The following is a 25,023-nucleotide window of genomic DNA, read 5'->3' as shown; positions in this document are numbered from 1 at the left end:
GGACATCTAAATACTATTGAGCAACTACTAGGTACAAAGTAATAGTTGGACCTCGAGGTCCAACTTCTCTTATTCATACATTCCTCCATCCACATTCAAGCAAACAAAAATATACCGAACACCTAGCATGTCCCAGGTAACCAGCGCCACACACTCATAGATGTGGACTTTGCTAGACTCCTTCGCATGGATAGTCTGCAAGTTCCTAAAGCTTTGCTTGCTCAAAAGCAACCGCTACATTCGCAATGTACCTTGAGTTGTGGTCATTTAGGTCACATGCCTTCTATGTGCTACCAGAAAGTGAGCCCACTAGGGTGATGAGATTTACATTATGTGCCTCTGCATACCCCAAAGCACAGAGCCTAAGGCCCTGACAGTACAGGTGTTCTGTTACTGCAGTTATTACATTGTCATGTGATGGATGCTTCACGTCCTCTCTTGTGGACCACATTTGATCTTTTAAGGGTGGGCAAGAATGAGTAATGAATAATGAATGAATGAATGAACACTTTGTATTTTCATCAAACACAGCCTTCTTAGTGATTTTATCTTTTCATTGAGGTCACTATTTATTCTCACCACTACCGGTCATCTTTCCAGGTGTCACAGTCTTGTTATTACCATTATCTCCTGACTCCTCTGTCTTCCTTTAATACCTATAATAAGCTGTCAAATCTTGTTGCTTCTATTGCAACCTTGCCTACACCTTTTCTATTCTCCCTGCCACTGCCTTGGTTCAAGTTCACTATCTCTTGCAAAAACTATTATGAATGATCTCCCACCCAGGCTCCCCATACTACTCCGTATTACACCTGCTGATTCCACATAAACTTTCCTGAATCATCATCTCATTCTGACAATCCCTTGCTTAAAAACTTCAAAGGCTCCCATTAATCCACTGAATTGATTTTGGACCTCTCAGCTAGACATCAAAGCTCTGTGTATGACCCCATCTACGTTTTGCCTCTAATTTCCCGCTGTTCTCCTACTGATGCCTTCTCCTGACCCCTCCCGCTCCCCAATCAAACAGGACCATGTGCTTTTTATTAAATACGATTTGTGTTTTCCATCTCTGTTACTTCAGCCTGGGGCACTCTCCCTCATTCTATCCTTTGAGGCTCATTGTAAACACCAGCTCTTTCATCAAGTAGGTCCTGATGCCACAACAGACAAGATATCTGCCTTCTTTGATATCGGCAGCTCTTTGTGTTGTCTTCTTGGAATCAATCTTGTTTGATTTGTCTAACCCTGTTTTATTTATAGTCATTTGGCACTTACCTTGTTTACTGCAATACAAGCGCCTTGTGGTAAGAGTCAGTGGTTTCCTTATTTTTGTGTTTATCTGCAGAGTTTGGGACAGAGCCTTGTACACAGAGGCACCCAGTAAGCTACTGGTTGACCTGAACAGTTCCCTCAACTTTACTGTAAGCTCCTTGACTTTAAGTACACTGTGTCTCTCAACACAAGTAAGGGCCTTGTGCATAACAGGTACTCAAAACATACTTGTTTAAGTAATTTCATGGTTCCAGAGCAAGATTTTTCAAAACAGATGTAACACTGGCATTAACCTAAAAGAGTCACTTAAATCTCTCTCACCAATTAACGTAAAAGAAAAAGAAAAGGAACACTGACTCTAACGTTCATTATTCTTTCCTTTCGTTTTATGTGATAATGCCTAACTCTTATTAGGTGCTTATCACGTACCAGGCACTGCACTCAAAGTTTTATAACAATCGCCTCATGTAATCCTCCCAAGAGCACCATGAAGCACTGTCTTTTTCCCCAATGGATGGGCGGGAGGCTTAGAGAAGTGAAGTAACTTTATCCTGCAATGAGTAAGTGGCAGAGCTGAGATCTGAATCCAGGCAGTTTCTGCCTCCAAAAACCCATGGTTGTCACCATCATGCCATATGCCTTGGTTATGTTTGCCAACCCTCTTAATTTCAACAGTTTGGGTAAAAAAAAAAAATCTTTTAAAAACTACTTCAAGCTACATCTTAAAATCATTCTTTGAAACATGAGAACATCTTGACTCTCAGATTATTTTAATGGACGTAAAAATAAAGAATTGTTAAGTCTATCTCATCCACCTTCCAATGTAAGCTTCAAATTTAGGAGGCTGTTTTCTCCAACGGTATGCATGGTCAGTACTTGGTTATGCATCCCCCCAAATGGAGGTGACAAAGGTAACATACTTCCAAATAACTGAAAATCATTTAATTTTGGAACGCAGTCTAGAAATCTCAGAACCAAAAATAACCATTTAGTCCCCATTCTCCTTGGAAGTCTTCATATACTTGAAAACTCCTCTCGGTGGCCTGGACTCTAATTTGCTGGCAGAGTAAAGGGGTGTGGGGTTGACATAGATAATCTATGAGTAAATAGGCCAGAATTGCTCTCTTTTTGAATCTCCATTCAGTCTGCATGGAAAAGCACTAGCGCCAATTCTGACCACAGTGCTGAAAAAGAATATACTAGCACCAAGGAGCTGATAGACTATGAAACTGAGAGAGAAGGAAAAAAGTCGTACTGGCCCTAAATATGATGAGAGCAACAATGAGGAAAAACTCACAAGCTGTAAGATAAAAGTCATTGCTTTCCTTAGGATTTCAGAGATGCAAGCATGGGAAGTAGAGATGGATGCTAGTAGTTACATCTAAGAAAGAGCCACCAGCGGACGGGTCACCAATGTCTCTTTAGCCTCCAATGGAAATACTATTACTAAAGATGAGATTCATAACTTAAGATGAAATTATATCAAGCAAGGACAAACTTTATTCAATAAAATACAGTAGAAAACTGACTACTGATGTTTCGACTACTCAGATCTTCTATTTATCTATTCAAAGCAAAAAAAAAAAAATTCATGTAAAAAGTCTGATAATATTAACTTCACTATTTAGTCATAGCTACCTTTTCTGGATTTAAGTATTGATGTTAAAATATACCACAGGTATGATGAACCTCTGTGACTTGAGGGATACCTTAAAATCCAAATCCCATTTATAAAGCAAAATTTTATCAGAGTATTTTTCACTCCTTTAAAATGATCTAAAATACTCAGTTGTTGATACTTGAGTTTTTCAAGTTGTAGATCATATGTTCAGAAAAGAATAGAGGAAAAAGAGTGAGCCTGTTATGTTCATTAGTGTATCATGGAAAAATGACAGCCTTAAATACTCATGAGCACTGGTGAATATTCTGCCGACTCCCTCTGCTGCCGCAGAAATCAGAAAAACAAAAACAAAGCACATAACGGAAAAAGGAGTTTAAGTCAAGTGAAAATATTTTATGACATTGCAAACTTCTTAAAAAATACATTCACGGGCTTCCCTGGTGGCGCAGTGGTTGAGAATCTGCCTGCTAATGCAGGGGACACGGGTTCGAGCCCTGGTCTGGGAAGATCCCACATGCCACGGAGCAGCTGGGCCCGTGAGCCACAATTGCTGAGCCTGCGCGTCTGGAGCCTGTGCCCCGCGACGGGAGGGGCCGCGATAGAGAAAGGCCCGCGCACCGCGATGAAGAGCGGTCCCCGCACCGCGATGAAGAGTGGCCCCCGCTTGCCGCAACTGGAGAAAGCCCTCGCACGAACCGAAGACCCAACACAGCCAAAAAATAAATAAATAAATAAATAAATAAATAAATAAGAAAATCCTTTAAAAAAAAAAAAATACATTCACTCAAACATGAAAAAAATAGCAAGCAATTAATCCCAAAATAAAAGAGAAAAACAATTCTGCTCCAACATAACTGAATAAATGCATATTCTTAACAATCTGTAATCTCTTAAGAAATCAGCTAATATGATAATTTACTAAGTTTAAGAGATGGAATATTAAGGTGGAACATGTATATTGATTTGTATTAGAGAAAGACGTTCCTAACTGTCTGCTTCAGATCATTAGAATTCTCACGTTAACTCAAAACCCACAATACCTTAACAGTGTGAATGTGAAGTACAAATTTGATACGGACCTACCTTCAAAGTACCTTATTTTCCTTTGAAAGGCAACTTCCTTAACAACACTACATATCGAGAATAATGAAACTTAGCCATTCACTATGATCTGGACACGAGTTAAAGGATGCAGAGAAAAAGAAAAAAAGGTAATGGTCCCCCCCCCCATAAAACTCATTCCTACTTTATGCTTTTTCCTTTAAATTTAACCATTTTGAAATACTAATAATTTTGCTACCTTTCCCCTGAAACATTCTCTATGAAGATTAAAGAAGAGCTTGTTCAAAAACAAACAGGATACAGGAGTACTGGTACAGCTTCCAGGCAAGCTATAAATAGCAACGGCATTTTCAAGAAATCTCGTGCCAGTGTGTAAGCTGCAGTTTAAACATGCAGTGCAGATTTTATTATAATGCTGTCACCAAAATTCATTGTTATACAAGAAATTCAATGCTTACCAAGTTTTCTTGGTTCCTGGCTGCTATTTTTTGCTCCTCTTCTGCCCCATTTTTCATGTATTTGACCTCTTCCACCGGTTTGATCCTATACTCATCTGAGTGCCAAAAAAGAAAAGACATTTTATAACTTTTTTCACAATGGGAGAAAAGTGTCAGTAAGAAAGCCCAACAGCATAATTTGTTAGAGCCTTTTCCCTGCGGCCTTTCTATGTGGTTCATTTGAAAAAATCTGGAAGAAGCTTAACCAGCCTCTTTTTATGAGGCGCTCTCCTCTGTCTACTGGGAAAAGCTCAGCATCACGAAGGCAGCTAATGAAAGTGGCACTGCCTGGTCCTTTCACAGACAGCAGGTGGTGGCAGCAGAAACAGAGGTTATTCCATATCTAAAGCCTATTTGGAATTTATACGCATTAGGGCATATCACATAATGGTTTAAGGAGATTTTTCTCCTTGAGAATACGAGTTCAAAATGCCTGTGGCAGCAACGTTATGCAGTACGTTCACACCTGAATTTCTTTCTTTTGGAAAAACAAAGTAGGACTAAAGAGCTTAACTGACCAACAAATAGATATAAACAATTGGAAATTGAAATTTTCCTGTTGGTGATCCCCATATTAAATGTGGAACAGTCTGCAACGATTTCATATGATACATACAGACTTTAATCTCTCTGTAAAGTCACACACATGAAGAGCCATAATATCACACGGCTCTAATTGGCAGGTATATCTATCACTCAAGGCAGGAGAGTATAGTGGGCCATGGACGGGACCTGGACTTTGCAACAGCCAGAGAGAGAGTACAACAAATTCCAGTATCAAAATACATCATAGGACAAACTTGGGAAAACTTGCAATTAAAGCTCCTCTCCAGGGTAGAGGTTTGGTGATGACAATGATGACATTTTCACCAGATTTCTGTCAATAGGAAATGACTTGGGCACACTAAGGTCAAAAACAGGTGTGACTTTGAGTCATCTTTAGTCCAGTGTATAGGAAAAATCACAGACATTATGGAATTAGAAAATTTCATCAACCAACAAACTGATGATTGCCTAGCATATGACATGGAATAATGTCTATAAAAGGCTACCTAATAGACAGATGTCTATCACTAGGAAGTTGCAATATATTTTCTTACTGCCTGTGGTTAATTTGCTACAATGACTATATGCTTATATAATTTCTTGCCTTACTATTTACAATACCATTTCCTATATAGTTTCAGGCTTCCTCATACTATCCCTTAACACGCTACCCGCAAAGATGTTTGTTACAGTAATATTTCTTCAAGTAATTATGCTGTTCCAATGTTTCTCAAAATTATCATCCTTATGAAAGTAATACATTTGCATATATCTGAATAAAGACTCCATGTTCACAGCTGAGCCAATTGTTTTTTCCATCTGACAATTCAAGGTAGTAAAGCATGGTACGTCACATCTGTGTGCTCGTCCTTCAGAGCCCTGAAGTTCACTGTCATGGGATGATCCATGGCAGTGAAGATGCCACTGAGGGGACTGGGCCAGAGGGCTGCCATCAGATCACAGGGTGAGGGCCAGGACCAAAGGGCCCTGCATGTATCAGGGCTCCAGCAATCAGTGCTTGATGGACAGACAGCCAGGTTGAGAAAGGAAGAGGTAGGTGATCCATGGCTTTGTTGTTCCATTAGATTGAAAGTTCCTGGAACAGAGGAACTGTATCTTGTATATTTTTTAAAATCTCTTCCTATGCCTAACAGAATGCCTTCCTTGCTTCCCCTTCCTAAAGCACACATTTGTTCACTTAAGTTCTGAAACCAGACACAGCCAAGTTCCCTAGGTTAACATATTACCTGTGTAAACTTAGGGAAGTTGCTTAACTTCTCACCATCTCCATCCCCTCACCTATAAGTGGGCATTAACAGCCCCCGGTAAATAATAGCTATCATTAATATCAGTTCATTATTATTGAATAACTTAAATATCGGACATTATGTTATGTTAGGTAAGAGCGGTGTATGATTAAATTATAAGCATTATCTTCAAGGAGTTCAGAGTCAATGATCATGAAATAATAACGGTTTACTGAAGAGTGGCTAGATCTTTCTCTAGAAGGGAAATGTCTTTATTTTCCCATCACATTTCACTCTTCTCTCTACCCCAATGCAGGCCTACATTAATTTTTCCCATTACCCATGGTACCCAAGGATATTCTGTGCCAACAGACACTCAATGTAGCACTTTGTTACATATTTTCAAGTCTATATTTCCTGCTGAATATTTCCCATGCATAAATGGTGTCTTTTCTAAAATAAGGTAAACTCTTTGAGAGCAGGTCACTTGATTTTATTTCCTGTGTATCCACCACCCACGAGCACACAGGGCCTGTTTATAAACACTGATTCAATTGGAGCCATTCTAACCTTGTAACTGGTCTATCAACAACCACTGAATGAGGATTATTACCTTAGGAGTACTTAATTGGATGAAGCAATTTTCCTCACTGTTTAGAATGTGTTATCAGAAACACAATTAAACTGCGACACCGATTTATGATCACAAACTACTCAACTGGAAATATTTCACAGATGAAAGCTCAGGAAGGCCTGGTGGGTGAATGAATGATAGACTACTTCTGCTCTGTCCCACGGAGATGGACCTGCTATTGCTATCTCCTACTCTGTCCCAATCCTCCCCTCTAAAATCTGGGCAAAGACTCAGGGCTCACGTGCCACAACTTCCTACATGCCTCTCAAGGCAGTAACTTGTCTTTCTTATTTCACCAGATGTGAAGAATTTACACGTGACAGATGATGCATATAAAATCAACTTTGGAGACATCACCAGTGTGCAATAATAAATAACTGTCATGTTCTGATGCCTGCATGGGACAAATACCACACCATCATACTTTGCCTTGGCTGGTTCGATGATGCTTTAATGATAATACAGTCTCAACATGTATGCAAAACCATGCACTGGCATTAGTATTTCAAGGTCTGTAATTATCTAACCTGAGATGAGGCTGATCATTTAAATAGCTTAAGGAATTAGTATCGAAATCTCCTACACTATCTGTCCAGTGTTTTCTAAATGCTCGGCCAGGGCTTCCCTGGTGGCATGGTGGTTAAAAATCTGCCTGCCAATGCAGGGGACACGGGTTCAAGCCCTGGTCTGGGAAGAGCCCACATGCAGCGCAGTAACTAAGCCTGTGCACCACAACTACTGAGCCTGTGCTCTAGAGCCCGTGTGCCACAACTACTGAAGCCCGTGCACCTACAGCCCGTGCTCCGCAACAAGAGAAGCCACTAGAATGAGAAGCCCACGCACTGCAACGAAGAGTAGCCCCCGCTCGCCGCAACTAGAGAAAGCCCGCGTTCAGCAATGAAGACCCAATGCAGCTAAAAATAAATTAAATAAATAAATTTTAAAAAATAAATAAATGCTCAGCCAATTTCCAGGTGCCATAATTATGATTCCTATACTGTCTGTGTGAGCTTTTTGGTGTTCTGAAAAAAAAATTACAGTGTAAAATTTCCAAATATTAAAATACTTGCCCTAATATGAAATTTTCTAAAGTTATTTCCCCACTGGTTTGGTAAAGCTTCCCAGTCTCCCCTTGACATGCTTGATGCATAATGTACCTCTGAGCCTTTTCACTGTCTCTCAGCCTGAAACTCCTGCCACATCTCTGTTCCTTTGTCTGTTTTTCATCTTTTAAGACTCAGCTGAGGCCTTAATCATCCTCTTTTTTTTTTTTTTTAACATCTTTACTGGAGTAGAATTGCAATCATCCTCTTTATGAGTCTTTTCCTACTCCTAACATAAGAGACCCTTTTGCATTATCATCAAAGGACACTGACATTTTTTGTTGAGATGCCCATCTGTTGCATCATTGTCAGTTCCTAAAAGACAGGGACCAGATTTAATCCATCTTTATAGCCTCAGTGCCTCGCACCGTGTCTAAGCCACGTGAGATGCTAAGCGTCTCGTGGACTGAACGAACTGCTAAGTTTTAAATGAAACCAACAAGCACCACTGATCAGACTCCATCTATTTACCTGGACAAACAAGACCATCAGTTCAATCCCTGTTGCCCTGGGGCTATTTCCAGTGATAGACAGAGCTCTCTCCTGTGGGACAGAGTTCACATTACCCTGAAAGCACAACTGAAGGCCTTCAGAAGATGGGAACATAAAATTATATTTACCAAAATCAATGGCTGTATTAATGATAAATGTTAACCACAAAAGAGTTAAATCATACAGGAAAATACAAGAAAAGAAATTAAGAATCACCTGAACCTCCACAATAGAGAGGTTGCCATTGTTAACGCTTTGGTAAACAGCCTTCCAAACATTTCTTTTATGAACTTGCACAGAATTTTACATGTATTTTAAACATATAAAATTTACAAACAAGATATGCTGTGTATAACCCTTTACCAACATGTTATAGACCTCTTTCCATCTCAATAAATGGAGTACCTTAATCCTTAATGGCTGCATTCGATATATGTCTCATCAGTGAGAAAGAACCTTGAGCATACCCGTTTGCATGCTTGCCCAATGATCTCCTTATGATAAATTCCTAGAAGTGGGGCTGCTGGGGCAAAGGCTGCGCTCATTTAAATTTTACATATTATATATTACCATTTGGTGCCCCAGAAAAATTGTTCTGGTTTGACATTCCCAGTTACAGCATGAGACAGATGCCTGTTCCTGCCAATTTGAGTGGTGACACATGTTTTGTTTTGCTTTGGGTTTTGGTGTGGTTTGTTTGATTGCTAAGAAGTTGAATATCTTTCTGTATGTTTATTGACCTTTTAAATTTTTTCTTTGTCAATTGCCGGTCACAAATTTCATCCATTTTTCAATTGGAGTTATTAGTTCTTTCCTTATAGATTTTAAGGAAATGTTTTTAATAGATTTTAGTCTTTTTATACTAGTCATTTTAACCCTATTTGTGTTACAGACATTACTCTCACTCACTTTGACATTTGTCTTTTAACTTAGTTCATGGCGGGTGGTGTGTTTGTTGCCATGCAGAGATTTAAAAATTTTATGTAGTCAACTATTTCTTTTAGGGTGTTGGGTTTTGTGGCATTATGAAGACATTTTGCAACCTAAGATTATAAAAACATCCTTTTTTTTTTTTTTTTAACATTTTTATTGGAGTATAATTGCTTTACAATGGTGTGTTAGTTTCTGCTTTATAACAAAGTGAATCAGTTATACATATACATATATCCCCATATCTCTTCCTTCTTGCGTCTCCCTCCCTCCCACCCTCCCTATCCCACCCTTCTAGCTGGTCACAAAGCACCGAGCTGATCTCCCTGTGCTATGCGACTGCTTCCCACTAGCTATCTATTTTACATTGAACAATGGAAATTTGACATTCAGAGCACAGTACCATTTACATTAGCACCCTAGAAAATTAAATACTTAGGTATAAATCTAAAAAAAAAACCATATGTACAGGATCCACATAAGGAAAACTACAAAACGTTGATGAATGAAATCAAAGATCTAAATAAGGGGAGAGATATTGCATGTTCACTGACAGGAACTCAATATTGTTAAGATGTCATTTCTTCCCAACTTGACCTATAGATTCAATGCAATCCCAGTCAAAATCCCAGCAAGTTATTTTGTTGATATTGACAAACTGATTCTAAAGATTATATGAAAAGGCAAAAATCCAGAATAGCCAACATCATACTGAAAGGAATGACAAAGTTGGAGGACTGATACTATGTGACTTATTACAAAGCTACAGTAATTAAGACAGCCTGGTTTTGGCAAAAGATGAGATAAATAGATCAACGGAACAGAACAGAGAGTCCAGAAATAGATCCATACAAATATAGTCAACAGATCTTTGGTAAATGAGCAAAGGCAATACAATGGAGAAAGACAGTCTTCTCAACAAACTTCCTGGAACAAGCAGATATCTATAAGCAAAAAAATGACTCTAGACACAGATCTTATACTTTCCACAAGAACTAACTAAAAATTTATCATAGACCAAAACTATAAATCTTCCAGAAGATAACATAAGAGAAAATCTAGGTGGGCTTGGATTTGGTGATGATTTTTTAGCTACAACAACATAAGCACAGCCCCTGAAAGAAAAAAATTGATTAGTTGGACGTTATTAAAATTTTAAAATTCTGCTCTGCTGAATATACTGTAAAGACAATGAAAAGACAAGCCATAGATTAGGAGAAAATATTTCCAAAATATATATTCAATATAGGATTGTGTCCAAAATAAACAAGGAACTCTTAAAACTCAGTGATAAGAAAACAAATAACCCCAGGAAGGAATGCAGACTGTGACAGGAGAACATACCTGCCTTACAGTGTGTGAAACTCCCTCAAGGAGGGGCCGGACGAAAGGTGCTGACCTCAGTCACTCTGGAAACGAGTGGGGTCTGTAGGCCTGAAGGCAAGGGACGTGCACACAGCACTGGGCTCTAGTGGTGAAGTTGTTTCCCATGGGGCATGGGTTAACAACCGTGTCCCTGCTGTACACGTGCGCTGGGATTGAACAGGAAAGTACACGGATGTTGGGGGCCGGGAGTCTCACCCCGGAGGAGTGGGAGGTTACAGGCGACCAAGGGGAGAATGATCCGTGGATAACAGATGCTGGTTGGAGACGTCAGTGAGAACTCACGTTCGTTTAATGTAGAGACAGGTGGTTACACACAGGAATATTTGTAACATGTGTGTGTATGCAAGGTTGGCACGCACATATATTTCTTTGCTTTGTCTGCTGAGAGGGCACAAAGAAACAAGACCCCAGCAGCAATGAACACATCTATCTCCCAGATCTGGGTTTCTAAGACCATTCTCTAACAAAAGGAAGGAACCAGAATCCCTTGAAGAAAAGGCTGACCCTAGGACTGGAAATAGAAATATACTGGATGAGCCTGGAGCATCTTGTAGCCGGAAGGTAAGGAGGTGCTCAAAAAAACAAAACAGAAAACACAAAGATAGGGTGTGTCAAAGGGACACAGGAGCCAACTGACAGAGTTCCCAGCAGCCAAAGCTGGAACAATTTGAGGGACAAAATCAACAAAGTAATAGTGTACCATAACCCAAAGCATAAAATACGTATCCATGTGATCACACTGACATAAGTGATTGAACAAATTAATAAATGGAGGAGAAGAGGCAAATCTCCCATGCTGAGAATTCCAAATAAATTCTGTGAACACTCCACCCCACAGTGAGGAGAGCCAGACTCCCCCCCCCCCCTTAAATGCAGGCTGTGCATGGGGACCTCCTCCCCAAAGGCACAGGATGGAAGGGGGAGGGGGAGTAATTTTACAGCAGAGAAGCCGGACAAGCATGCCTCGGCCCGGTGATCACAGCCAGCGTCAACAGTCATAAGTTTCGTTGATAGTATGTACCCTGGACATGGTGTGATGAAAAGGGCCTTTTACCTCTATTGTCTTCATCCTTCACACCCACACAGTAAGTCTGCTCCACACGAAAGAATCCCGTTCCGAGAGCGCGTTCGTAAACAAACATTTGTTTCCTCGCAGCCCTGGAGGCTGGAAGTCCGAGATCAGGGAGCCAGTGTGGCCGGCTTCTGGTGAGACCCTCTTCCTGGCGGCAGGCGGCTGCCACCTCCGCGTGCACACGGGCTTTCCTTGGGGTGAGCGTGGAGAGCGCGCGAGGTCTCTGGCGTCTCCCTGCGCCGCGTGGCTCACGTACGTGCACCTGAGCCTGGTGCGCCAGGGCCGCGCGCTGCGCCAGCGGCTGGGCTACGGGCGAGGTACGGGAGGGGGCGCGCGCCCTGGGGGCGGGGGGCGGGGAGGGTCGCGAGCAGCGCCGGGCCCGGGCCCTCCCATCTCGCCCAGGCCTCGGCGTGGGTCAGGCCCGCCCGGAGACCCCGTCCGCCCTTCCCAGCTCGGCGACATTGGGGCAGGGGGCGCGGTGCGGCCAAAAACATCCATTTTTTTATAGTACTTTTATGGTTTCATATTTTACAATTCAACCTTTAGATTCATCTGGAAAACTCTAGTATGAAGGGATGAATTAGAAATTCAATTTTTAATATTATACTTATGACTATAAGTTCATATAAGTTCTATAAAATGATTCCTATTTTAAAGAATAAAATAGAGTTGAATATGAATAAAGAATAAAACATGAATTGAAATAGTATCTAATTTGTGCATCTTTTTACTTCAGTTAGCTATGAATGCATTTATACCATTACAATCTGTGTCTGTTGCCTCTTGGCCTCTCCACAGTGCTTCACAAAGAAGTGTCCTTCCTTCCATAAACATCCTCACTGTACATGATAAACCCAAGACTAGGAAAATGCTGGATCACACCATATACAAAAACACAACACACACACAAATTAATGTTTGATAAATGAAAATATGTTTGCTAACTTCTATGTTGGTACTATTTTTCAAACCAAACTTTTATAGTGATAAGGCATAATATTATATTCACCACTCTTAAATCATATACTTTAGTCTTTTGATTTAAAGACACATACACACATTTTACACAGAACGTAAGCTGGTCTAGGTCAAAACAAAGAACAAATCATAGGGACACAAATATTCTAAAATACAAAATAAAGAGCTAAGTATTATGTAGACAATCAATAAACTTTTAGAGTTTGGAGGATGCCACATCTGCAATAGACTGGTTATGCTTTTCCCCCAGCAGAGTCAAGGGAAACTAGGGCCAGATGATGATGACAATAATAAATGGGCTTGGGGCTTCCCTGGTGGCGCAGTGGTTAAGAATCTACCTGCCAATGCAGGGGACACGGGTTCGAGCCCTGGTCCGGGAAGATCCCACATGCCACGGAGCAACTAAGCCCGTGTGCCACAACTTCTCAAGCCCACATGCCTAAAGCCTATGCTCTGCAACAAGAGAAACCACCGCAATGAGAAGCCCAAGCACGGCAAGGAAGAGTAGCCCCCGCTCGCCGCAACCAGAGAAAGCCCGCTTGCAGCAACGAAGACCCAACACAGACAAAAATAAAATAAATACAAAATAAATACATTAAAAAAAAAAAAAGAATCCGCCTGCCAATTCAGGGGACTAAGGTTCGAGCCCTGGCCTGGGAAGATCCCACATACCGCGGAGCAACTAAGCCCATGTGCCACGACTACTGAGCCTGTGCTCTAGAGCCCGTGAGCCACAACTACTGAGCCTGCAATGCCACAACTACTGAAGCCCGCCTGCCTAGAGCCCATGCTCCACAAGAAGAGAAGCCACCACAATGAGAAGCCTGCGCACTGCAACGAAGAGTAGCCCCCGCTCACCGCAACTAGAGAAAGCCTGCACGTAGCAACGAAGACCCAATGCATCCAGATATTAATTAATTTATAAAATGCTAAAAATAAATGAATGAATAAATGAATGAATAAATAAATAAATAAATGGGCTTCACTCAGTGCATATCATGTGGCAGGTCCTAATCTAAGGGCTTTCCATTCATTGATACATTGAAGTCCTCTGAAGGCAGTAAGTACTAGTACTGCATTCTCCATACTATACAGATGGGGAAACTGAGGCAAGGAGAGCCTCAGTAATTTGTCAAGACTACATGTTAGTGAGTAGCCGAGGCAGGCTTTGAAACCAATTAGGCAGATTCCAGGCCTGTGCATTTACCATGAGAGTGAACTTCAGGTCCACTGAAAATAGCCCTAACTACCACATTAGAGTCTTGCAACATCCTCATGTAAAAAAAAAAAAAAAAAAGGCTGAGGCTGAACTCGGGCAGCCAGTTAACAACTGCTTCGTAAACACTCCTAGCAAAAGTGGGTTTGGATTTTTTGTTTTGTTTTGTTTTGTTTTTTAATTATTTTTGGCTGCGTTGGGTCTTTGTTGCTGTGCGTGGGCTTTCTCTAGTTGTCTAGGCGTGCGGGCTTCAGTAGTTGTGGCTCATGGGCTCTAGAGCTCAAGCTCAGTAGTTGTGCTGCACGGGCTGAGCTGCTCTGCGGCATGGGGGATCTTCCCGGACCAGGGCACGAACCCGTGTCCCCTGCCTTGGCAGTGGGTTCGGATTTAATGACAAAGACAGATATCTTATTCCGGAGAGTGGAATCACCCTTCGTCAAGAGTCTGCATCCTTAATTCTAGGCACAGTCCCACTTTTTTAGTTAAGTGAACTGGTGGGGCTCTTCAGTTTCCTTTTGTATCAAGTGGGGATTGTAACTGCTCGTGAAAAGGCCTTATAAACTGTAAAGTGTGAGTCTGTGCTTCTGACGCCAACTAACAATTCAGGGGCAAAGGAAACAGCCACATTTAAGGCTCCAGGTGCAGAAGGTAGGTACTGCGCTTCTCTGTAGAGAGCTGGGGCCTAAATGAGGTCTAAGCACCAGACAGGTGTGGCCAGGTGTGCACTGCAGGTGGTTGCTACCAGGTAGGTGCTGCTAGGTAAGGGCTACCTGGCAGGTGCTGATGGCAAAACAGGTCCTCTCTGCCACATCAGCCAGGATTCCAGGAAGAGGACATTGTTTTGAATTTCTGAATTCTTTGACGTCATTCATGAGAAAATAACTCTGAGGAGAAGTGCTATGGGTACAGAAACCCTCCCACTCTCTCTCTTGCGGCTGAGTCACTTTTTTAGAACTTCCCCCAGCAGAGAACAAGCCTTGCCCACAGCTCCAGTCCTCTGTGCCTTCCGCTGGATGGTACCAGGACACCGGGAGGCACCCAGCAGCATCTCTGCTGCCTTCTCCAGGGCCAAAATTCAGTCTCATTTTCTGCCTGAGGAAGGGTTCCAGGCAGCTACAGAGAAGCCCAGGCACCTAGAGGGGCAAGGGAGCAATTGAAGGAAACCCTCAAGACATAAAACTGAAGTGACACCACCGAGGGCCCTGCCAGCACATCCCCGTCGATGGCATCTGAGAACTCGGAGGGTCCCTCATCTTGCAGTCAGGCTGCCTTGTAGCAATAAGTGACAGATGGTCCTACTTTTCGGCTTACCTCTCTATATAATATTAAAAGAACAGGCTCATGGTACCGTTGGCAAGGGAAGGAAAAACAGCACTTGGATTTTTTTTTCTTTAAATATAGAAAGTATAGCGCATTTTGAGACTTTCTGTCATAGAAAATTTTTCCAAACAGAAATTCAGACTGACTCTACCTCAGCTAGATTAAATTCTGCATCACGTGGCATTCCAGTGCGGTCTGTTTTGAGGTGGGCAAGGGGCCAAAGTGAAGAGGCTGGGCCAGTCTACTCCTATTTACAACTCATGCTCAACTGCTAATTACACCTGGCATCTTTCTAAGTGCTTTCCGTGGTTTGATCCTCCACACAACTCTGAGTGGTGGATACCATTATTATCTCTATACTGTAGACAAGGAAACCCAGGCACTGATGAGGTTCTTTGTCAAAGACAACACAGGAAGGGGGGAAGCTGGAAGAAACCCAGCTGGTAGGAGGGAACTCACAATCACTGCCTTATGTGCTCACGGTTTGGGCCTGTCTCCTCTTTCCTGTCAAAGTGATAAGCACCTATCAGAATGGCCCAGGAACGATCTAAAAGCAGAAAATGAAACTAAGATACTGTGAGACCTTCTGAGTCAAACACTGGCCTAAGCACTTTCCCTTCGGAAGTGTGAGATGGAAACTCAGGGCCAAGGTGGGCTGACTTCTATCATTTCATTAGCCCCACGTGCACTAAAAGCCTTTAAGACCTTTCTGAGGCTCAGCTCAAGACCTTGTAGAATCTTCAAAGACTGAACCCAGGGCCAGGTTCCTCACTCATCTTGACTTCAATATTTTTCAGCTTTTATGACTGTGACCCAGCTCTATCACACACCCATCAAACACTTCTCTTTTAAGGTTCTTTACCAACTCACTGAAAAAAAAAAAGGGGGGGGGAGGGGAAGATGTCCTCTCTGACCTTTGGGAAATAACTTCAGAAGTCAAAAGAAGCTTCTGGAGGCCAGCAGGAAAGCTACAGGGGAGGCAGCTAAAGACTTCCACTAATTAGCATTGAGAGGTGAGCAAGTTAGAGTCTGCTCTACCTCCTCTGCCAGGCTGGCTCCCAATCTCTGTCTCACTCGTTGTCCTGTGCTCTCCACCTGCGTGCACCTCCCACCTGGAGAGCCAAAGCAGAAAATGAGGGCTGCTGCCTCAGCCGAACCCCCTTCCCCTTCGATTCAATAATAAGTAAACTCCAAAACTGAAACTTGAAAGGGAAGGAAACTGTTAACACCACACTACCTTCTAGTGACTTAAACTAGCACTATCCAATAGAAATGTAATGTGAGTTATGTAAGTACTTGAAACATTTCCAGCAGCGACATTAAATAAGTAAAAAGAAACCAGGGAAATTAATTTTGATAATATACTTTATTTAACTCAATATATCCAAAATATTATCCTTTCAACATGTAATCAATAGAAAATTAGTGAGCTATTTTATACTTTTTTATCATAGTAAGTCCTCAAAATCGCGTGTGTAATTCACACTTACAGCACATCTCAATTAGGATTAGCCTTATTTCACGTGCTTAATAGTCACACGTGGCCAGTGGCTACTGTACTGGATGGCACAGAGTTAAGCATTATACTCTCTGCTACTATCTCACAAACACAGATTAATTCATCTTTAATTAATTCTTCACTTTACACAACCAGAAATTATTACAGGAAGAAACAGTGAATTATTACTTTGCTTCCAACTGCTTTGAATTTCTGTATAAATCTATTTTCTCATTTAATCTTCACCATAACCGGTGAAGTTGGTCCCTATAGTATTTGTTTTTTCCTATAGTACTTTTAGATGGGTAACTGATTGGCATAACACCATCTCTCTCACACACACACACACACACACACACACCCACACACACCCGTTACATGTTCTCCATTTATGTAGCCAAGGACCAGATCAGAACTGAAGCCACACAGCAATATAGAGCCCAAGTGAAAGAAAGCAGCCAAATTCTTGCTTTACCGCTCCTCTTTTATACACCATCATTCCAGAAGAATTTACTCTAATAATCTAAGCACTTCCACTTAAGGGAACACGTACAAACAAGAGGACCGTCTTGGGGCTTCCCTGGTGGCGCAGTGGTTGAGAACCTGTCTGCCAATGCAGGGGACACGGGTTCGAGCCCTGGTCTGGGAAGATCCCACATGCCGTGGAGCAACTAGGCCCGTGAGCCACAACTACTGAGCCTGCGCATCTGGAGCCTGTGCTCCGCAACAAGAGAGGCCACGATAGTGAGAGGCCTGCGCACCGCGATGAAGTGTGGACCCCGCTCGCCACAACTAGAGAAAGCCCTCACACAGAAATGAAGACCCAACACAGACAAAAATAAATAAACAAATAAAATTAAAAAATAAATGTTCTAAAAAAAAAAAAGATGGAGGGAAATTTAAAAAAAAAAAAAAAAAAAAAAGAGGACCGTCTTGGTCCTTAGTCAGTCAAGGCCACCTCATCATAGGGGAGCTGGCATGGTCAGGCCCTGGCTCCTGGAAGCCTGCGTCCTCTCAAGGTCAAACAGTCCCTTCCTCCAGGGGCTTTTTGCAGCTCATAAGACAGAGAACACACACACACACAAATAATGAGATTAAACATATAAGCAAATAAACCAAATACATAAGTATGTAAAAATGTACTCTGGGATGGCAGGAAAGAGATTCTTTCTGAAGGTATTAGGAAAGCTTTATGCAAGTTTGGGAAAAGAGCAGGATTTAAAGAGATGAAAGCAGGAGAAAGGGCCCATGCCAAGCAGAGGTCACGGTGTATTGGACCTGGAGGACACAGGCGTGCAAAGTGGTCACAGGGTGAGCTGTCCCTCTGGCTGAAGAACAGGGAAACATGAGGGACAGAGTATGAAACAAGGCTGCCAAGGTGGGTAAGAGGGTAAGAGCCATCGTCAGAGGTCTTGAATGTTCACTAAGGATTTAGGATTTGACTGTCTAAGAACTGAGTGCAGGAGGATTAACACGGACAGAGGAGTACTTTAGAAAAACTTGCTACCCTCTGCAAGGGTGCAAAAAAAAGGAGTTAAAAACAAAAGCAAAGAAGCAAACAAACAACAAAGAGGGCTAATGGAGCATCAGTTCAGAGGACACTGCGTGATTCTGGGTTATGCACTATAACAACCTAAACTATGCTGGTGGTAGGAAAAGTGATGCGAGGAGAGAGTGAGATTCACAGGTCTGGGAACTGGAAGAGACAAAGGCCTCAAGTTTAAAGCCTTTGCAAGATTAAAGCCTACATTACTGGAAGAATGATGGTGACCTTCACGCAAATAGGAAAGTCAATATAACTGAAGAGTTTCCCCCCTTGGGGATGGGCTGCAGAAGAGATAATGATCTCAGGTTTGATATGAAAATTTCCCTAATAAGGCCTGAATCTGTTCTGTGCACCTACTTTAATAGTCTAAGTGAATGATGGTTGAAAGAAATCCAGTGAGCACCCGGCTTTTCTTCGAACTTGCCTTACTAGTTCCTGATAACTTGAGCCTGTTGGTCACTTACTTTATGCAAGCTGGTCTTGGCAATCTGCTCAGTTGTCCTCTGAATGACCTCAGCAGATCTGCTGATCACTTTTCACATCTGCCCTAACCACTGAGGGAAAGAAAATTCCAATCTGGAGATGGAGCTTTCTGGCCCGGCTTTTACTTCTGAAAGGGCCACAGAAATGAGACACAACTTTAGATCTGAAACTTTTTATGCTTCTATACTTAAAGTGAAAGAAAGTCTATAGGTGAACGTCAGTGATAAAGTTCCTTGTCAATGATCTCCTGAAGTCTATGAAATCTAGGAGTCAAGATGCCCATCTGTCAGTTAATCCTCAATGGTGGAATATTCTATAGCAATTCTGTCCCACACATTTGGAGTGGTAGGTCTCTGATACCGAGCAGGGCCCTGGGCTGGGGCTCCTGGGCACAAAGCCCTTCTGTGTCCCCCATTTCTTTGATTACAGGAAGGAGCCTTCATTCAGCCTCCATGACCTTCCCTGAGTCCCAGTGGGCAGACTCAAGCAGTTGTTAATTAGGGAAGGGAGGGGATGCGAGACCAGGGAGAAACAAACAGTCAAGAGAAACAACAGTGCAGCCTTGGGGCAAGGTCCTGGTTCCCCATCAAGGGATACAGACAACAATATCTTTGAGCTGTTTTGCAGACACTGAAACCCCTTGAAGGTGGGAGAAGTTAATGACGGTACGCTACCCACAAGCATGTAGACCCCAGACCAGTTGGAACCTGAAGGTTGATGATGTTGACTCCTACTTACCTCACCACCAACCCGTCAGAAGAATGTCCACAAGCTCATCATGCCCATCATGAACCATTCCAATAAAACTTCTCACTATCCTCTCCAAGTGGGGACACATAGTTTTTCGAGGCAGGAGCCCACTGTGTCCCCCTTTGCCTGGCAAAGTAATAAAGCTATCCTTTTCTACTTCACCCAAAAATATGTCTCTGAGATTCAATTCAGCACCGGTGTACAGGGAAGCTGAGCTTTCGGTACCATCTCCTAAATAACCAAAATATCACAGAGACCAAAATGCTTCATATAAATGGAAACTACTATTTGTAAAAACACACTGCTTATCAACGCTCCCCAGCACGTCCTTAGAAGCTATGAAATTAAATTAACACTTTTAGGAAAAGGATCGAATGTGTGTGTGTACACACACTCAGAGACATATACTTCAGAGCTGTCCCCGAATATGCCACCTTTCACAGACTTGGTCAACTCTTCAGCAACATGGGGTAATAACATCTTTCAAGCATTAAGCTTTTAAAAAGTGAATGAGGCCATTTTATTCGGTGGAAAAGAGAGGCGTGATTTAGAAAGCAGCATACAACTGTCCAGGTTGGAATACAATCCAGTCATGAGTTCTCATTGCCTCTGTCAATGGGTGTGGTAACCCATCTCCAAGGACAGCTCCCAACAGGTCTTCCCCTCCCTATAGGCACACACTCAACAGACGGAGAGCCTTTGTGCTCCCCTGACTCTGGGTTGGTCTTGTGACTTGCTTTGCTCAACAGAACACGGCACAAACAACATTCTTGTACTTTCAAACCCAGGTCTTAAGAGGCCTGGAAGCTTCTACTTCCTCTCTTGGAAGCTAGCTGTCACATGAAAATTTGACTACCCAGATGGAAAGAGAGGTCTGAAGCCATCATGGTCAGTCGAGCCCAGCTGAGCTCCCAGCTGAATGCAGCTGCATGGCTGAGCCCAGGCAAAAAAAAAAAAAAAAAAAAAAAAAAAACCAGCAGATGAACCCTAGTCACCCCACAGAATTGGGAAAAATAATAAATCAGTGCTGCTAAGTTTGGAGTCCTTTGCTATGTGATAATAGATCACTGAAACAATGGGTGACAAAAGATATCAAATGGCTAAAAGTGAGCCAGATCTACCATTCATCTGTGACCATCTGTGATTCTATTGGGATTCTGTAGACTTCTGCTTGCAAACTAATTCAAGTGGAGAAACAGACAGGACCTTCTCTTGTCATATTCAAACTCTAGCATTCAGTAACATCTAGCATACTGGTACTGATGTTCACAATGGATTCTGACAATTCTACTCCCAGAACCCTGTAGGGCTAGGAGAACTCTCTCCCTTGACTGGTACATGAAGCTCTCTCCCTCCCTGTATTCCCGCTTTACGTAACACAGTGCCACAAACCTGCAAATGCTGATGTAAGAAAGAGTAACAAGATGACGAATGCTGGAGTGAATGAAACTTCAGTGTGAGTACCAGGAGGGTGAAGAGAAGCTGGCAGAGGCCTTGAGCGCACTTTATGACACAGAGCCACACAGACAGCAATGACTGCCCAGGCATGGGGCAGACTGAATTATTAGCCCCGATTCTTGACCCTTCTCTACATCCATACCCTTGCCATGAATGTGCTGTGGTCAGATGGACTTCTCTGCCCCTTGTCTTTGAGCCTGTTCACGTGACTTGATTCGGCTAGTAAAGCGTGGGTGCAAGTGACAGTGTGGGTGCCAGGTCTAAGCCTAAGCTTAAGAGGCATCATGTGTATCACTTGTACTTTTACCCTTTTGCAAAAGAAGAGCATACCCTCCCCCTTGGCTCACTGGTCCCAGGAGGAAGCTGAGAGGGACATGGAGCAGAGCCACTCCAGCTGACCAAGCAACTCGTGATCAAGAAAGACATGATTATTGCTGAATGCCACTAAGATCTTGAGGCTGTCTACTACCCAGCAATAGTTAACTAATACAAGCCTCCTTTATTAGATGCTAACATTTGCAAACTACACATGGTACTTTAGAACAACAGAAAGTCTTCCTAGCTATAAAAGTTGTAACCATATTAGCAAATGAATGGTTAGGTGGCCTCATTGCCAAGCAAAATATTAATACAATATACTGAATATCACTGAATTTTTGCTCTTACAAATCTAAGGTTACCTTTCTACAGATTGTAATTTGGTATTCCACATTCTCCATAATTTAACCCTAACTTAGTTTCGTACCCAATTCCCTCTCACGTATATTTTATATTCCATTCGAACTGGATTACTTGTAATTCTTGAATATGGGTCACATCACGTCTAGCCTTTCCTCATCTAGTTCCTTCCTACACCCTTCATCCGACAGGTTTAGATTCTCCAGTGCTTTAGGGCCAGGGTCAGCTGTCACCTCTATAAGAAATCTGCTCTGATCCCACCTTTTAAGGCAGTCTCTCAACCCTCTGACTCTTATCATGATGTGTATGTCTTTTCCTTTTCTGGTATTTGGCTTATTCTGCCTCATAACACTTCTTCATCCTCTTACGAAGTCCTAGAAAGCAAGGTTTATCTCTGTATCCTCCATGGCATTTAGCAAATGGTCTGACACATCGTGTACCGGCCAGTCAATACTTTCTCGCATTAAAGAATGAGTGACGGATGGGAGGCAGCAGGAAATGACATTGAGAAAGAAATGTGGACTTTGGAGTCTGAGACATCTGATTCTATCACTTAGTAGCTGAGTAACTTTGGACCAGTTAGTCACACTGTGCCCCAGCTTCCAAATCTGTAAAATTAAGATGGCAGAGATTTCACAGGATTGTTGTGAAAATTCAACATGAAAATGAATGTAAATGCTTCTCGGTGCCTGACATATGGTGAAGGCTCCGTAAGTGGTAGCTCTAATTACAAAAATGACAATGACACAGAACCTCACATAGAAGTTTAATTTAAACAAATTCCTGATACTAGATTATTTCCTCTTAAAAGTTAAGTGTTTGAGAGTAACAGTAATGACTCTAGTTCCCATTAGCTGTCTTCCCAGAAGGTGTGGTTTCAAAGAGCTGGATTCTACTTTATTAAGACGCTCATATGTCACTCTTCTCCACAGTTCTTGTTTCTATCGGTAGTGACCACTAGAAGCAAATTTGTTCCAGGCAACAAATACATCTCCTTAAAACAAACCAAAATGAAATCTTCCTCCCTCCATATACATGAGCCCACTTGTAACAGAGCATTACCCCTTCCACATTGTTCCCAATTCTTCCCCAGGGGACTGAAACAACCATTGCAACGGATCAAAAGCTAGAGGTTGAAATGCAGTGGAATTCCTTGACAGAGACTGAATAGTGCAACTTGAGTTGTTTACATGTAAACATCATTACAATGAGGTTCTTTATCGAAAAAGAGATGTAGAGGTGCTTTTATGAATAAAAGTACCATGAAAATGTCAAGTCTTGGGTATTATTGTTAAAATAATTAGCAAAAACTGCTTCATCTGCCTGGACTAACTGGAATTTTGTACAAACCCATAGCCACCCTGCATCAGGGTAATCATTGATCTTCCAAAGGACAAACTCAAGATTAGGCAAACTCAAAAGGCTGTAAGTGGCCAGGCATGGAACGTCAGTGAGTGAACTGGGCCTGATGTGCGTTCACGGGGAGGGCTCACCCGTTTACCGGAGGCCATACTCTGACTGAACCGGCAACTGCTACCCCATTCCAGCAACGGTTGCCTCAGGAAATGGAAAATCAGTGTTGTCAGACCTTCTCAAGAAATTTGGGGTTTTGTGTGAAACATCCTGATTTTTAAAGGTCGCCTTGCTTTTTTATTTTAAAATTCTCTGGGGGCCAAAGAAAATATATTTGTAAACCAGATGTGGCCATGGGTTGGCAGTTTGTGACCTCTGCACTAGATATTCTCAAGTCACTATGAATCATCACAGGATGGTTAAAAGACGATTTCTAAGTTCACTGTAATTGTGTTTTTGAAACCGAGAATTTCTAATTCACAGAAAGAGTAATTCCTTATAAACTTATAATAAACTCCAAAAAACACGTCATTCCCTCCATTATAAATCCTTGCCCGTTTTTGGACCTCCATGTGTTCAGTCCTACAGTTCTGGACCGGGACACCCTGCGGCCACTGTCCCATGCACCTGTTTATGTCCTACTAGTTCTTCAAAGCTTGATTTAAATGTGAGCTCTGCATAAAACCTCCATGATCCTCCTCAAAGTCTTCTAGGTATAAATTATGATGAAAACTGTCCAATGTAAAAGATCTGCCTTGATTTTTATCATCTCTCATCAGCCCTCTACCCACACACCCCCGTCACCCCTGCACCCCGCCCCGCCCCTCAGCAAACAGAACACAGGAACACTGCAATTGTTCACGTGAAAGGCCTGGATGGAGGGGCCAAGGATGAAATTCAACGGCACTTACCACCAAACACGTCTCCATTCTGGTAGTTCTTCCCTTTCTGGGCTTCCTCTTCATTTTGAACAGTGGCAACATGCTTCGCAGAGGCACAGCCCATAGTCTCATTCGGTCAGCTTCAGCCGGGCTGAACTGCAAAGCATCTCTACAGACACGGGGACATTTTTTTCTCTTTAGACACAAGGAAAATCCACCTTCTTGCTGAGTCGGTCAAAATGTGCGCACCTGCAAGAAGAGAGCGCTAGATCAGAATGTGGGACACGAAGCCAGTGTCTCAGTCTCCGTGGTGATTCCCGCCCGACCCCACTGGACTGGGGTGCGACCAGGCGCTGAAGAAGGAAATGCAGCACGGGTCATTCTCATCTGACCCCTGCCTGAAAAGCAAGGTCAGAAAGCCTGTGCCCTGCACAACACATGGCTGGACTTTTTTTTTTTTTTAATCTTTATTGGAATATAATTGCTTTACAATGTTGTGTTAGTTTCTGCTGTATGACAAAATGAATCAGCTATATATATATACACATATCCCCATATCCCCTTCATCTTGAGCCTCCCTCCCACCCTCCCTATCCCACCTCTCCAGGTGGTCACAAAGCACCGAGTTGATCTCCCTATGCTATGCGGCTGCTTCCCACTAGCTATCTATTTTACATTTGGTAGTGTATATATGTCCATGCCACTCTCTCACTTCGTCCCAGCTTAACCTTCCCACTCCCCGTGTCCTCAAGTCCATTCTCTATGTCTGCATCTTTATTCCTGTCCTGCCCCTAAGTTCATTAGTACAGTTTTTTTTAGATTCCATATATGTGTGTTAGCATACGGTATTTGTTTTTCTCTTTCTGACTTACTTCACTCTGTATGACAGACTCTAGGTCCATCCACCTCACTACAAATAACTCAATCTCGTTCATTTTTATGGCTGAGTAATATTCCATTGTATGTATGTGCCACATCTTCTTTATCCATTCATCTG

The 25,023-nt window shown here is 42.4% G+C and overlaps 1 protein-coding gene across 6 annotated transcripts in view; it reads right to left on the bottom strand.

The window, feature by feature from the left end:
• The window catches only part of LOC130708574 (uncharacterized), a 132,485-nt gene extending 108,214 nt beyond the window's left edge, over nt 1–24,271 (bottom strand). For all 6 annotated transcript variants that reach the window (XM_057549731.1, XM_057549735.1, XM_057549733.1 and 3 more), the window contains exons 1-2: nt 24,057–24,271; nt 4,417–4,511 (exon numbers count right to left, since the gene is read on the bottom strand). In XM_057549731.1, coding sequence (XP_057405714.1) covers nt 4,417–4,511; nt 24,057–24,150 — 189 coding nt within the window. In that variant the 5' untranslated portion in view covers nt 24,151–24,271. The remainder of the gene's footprint in view (nt 1–4,416; nt 4,512–24,056) is intronic.
• Nucleotides 24,272–25,023: the final 752 nt, after the last annotated feature.

Source organism: Balaenoptera acutorostrata, chromosome 1 (genome assembly GCF_949987535.1).
Source record: "Balaenoptera acutorostrata chromosome 1, mBalAcu1.1, whole genome shotgun sequence".
Classification (NCBI taxonomy): Eukaryota; Metazoa; Chordata; class Mammalia; order Artiodactyla; family Balaenopteridae; genus Balaenoptera; species Balaenoptera acutorostrata.
The sequence above is the reverse complement of the archived record's forward strand: the minus strand, read 5'-3'. Positions and strand labels throughout refer to the sequence as shown.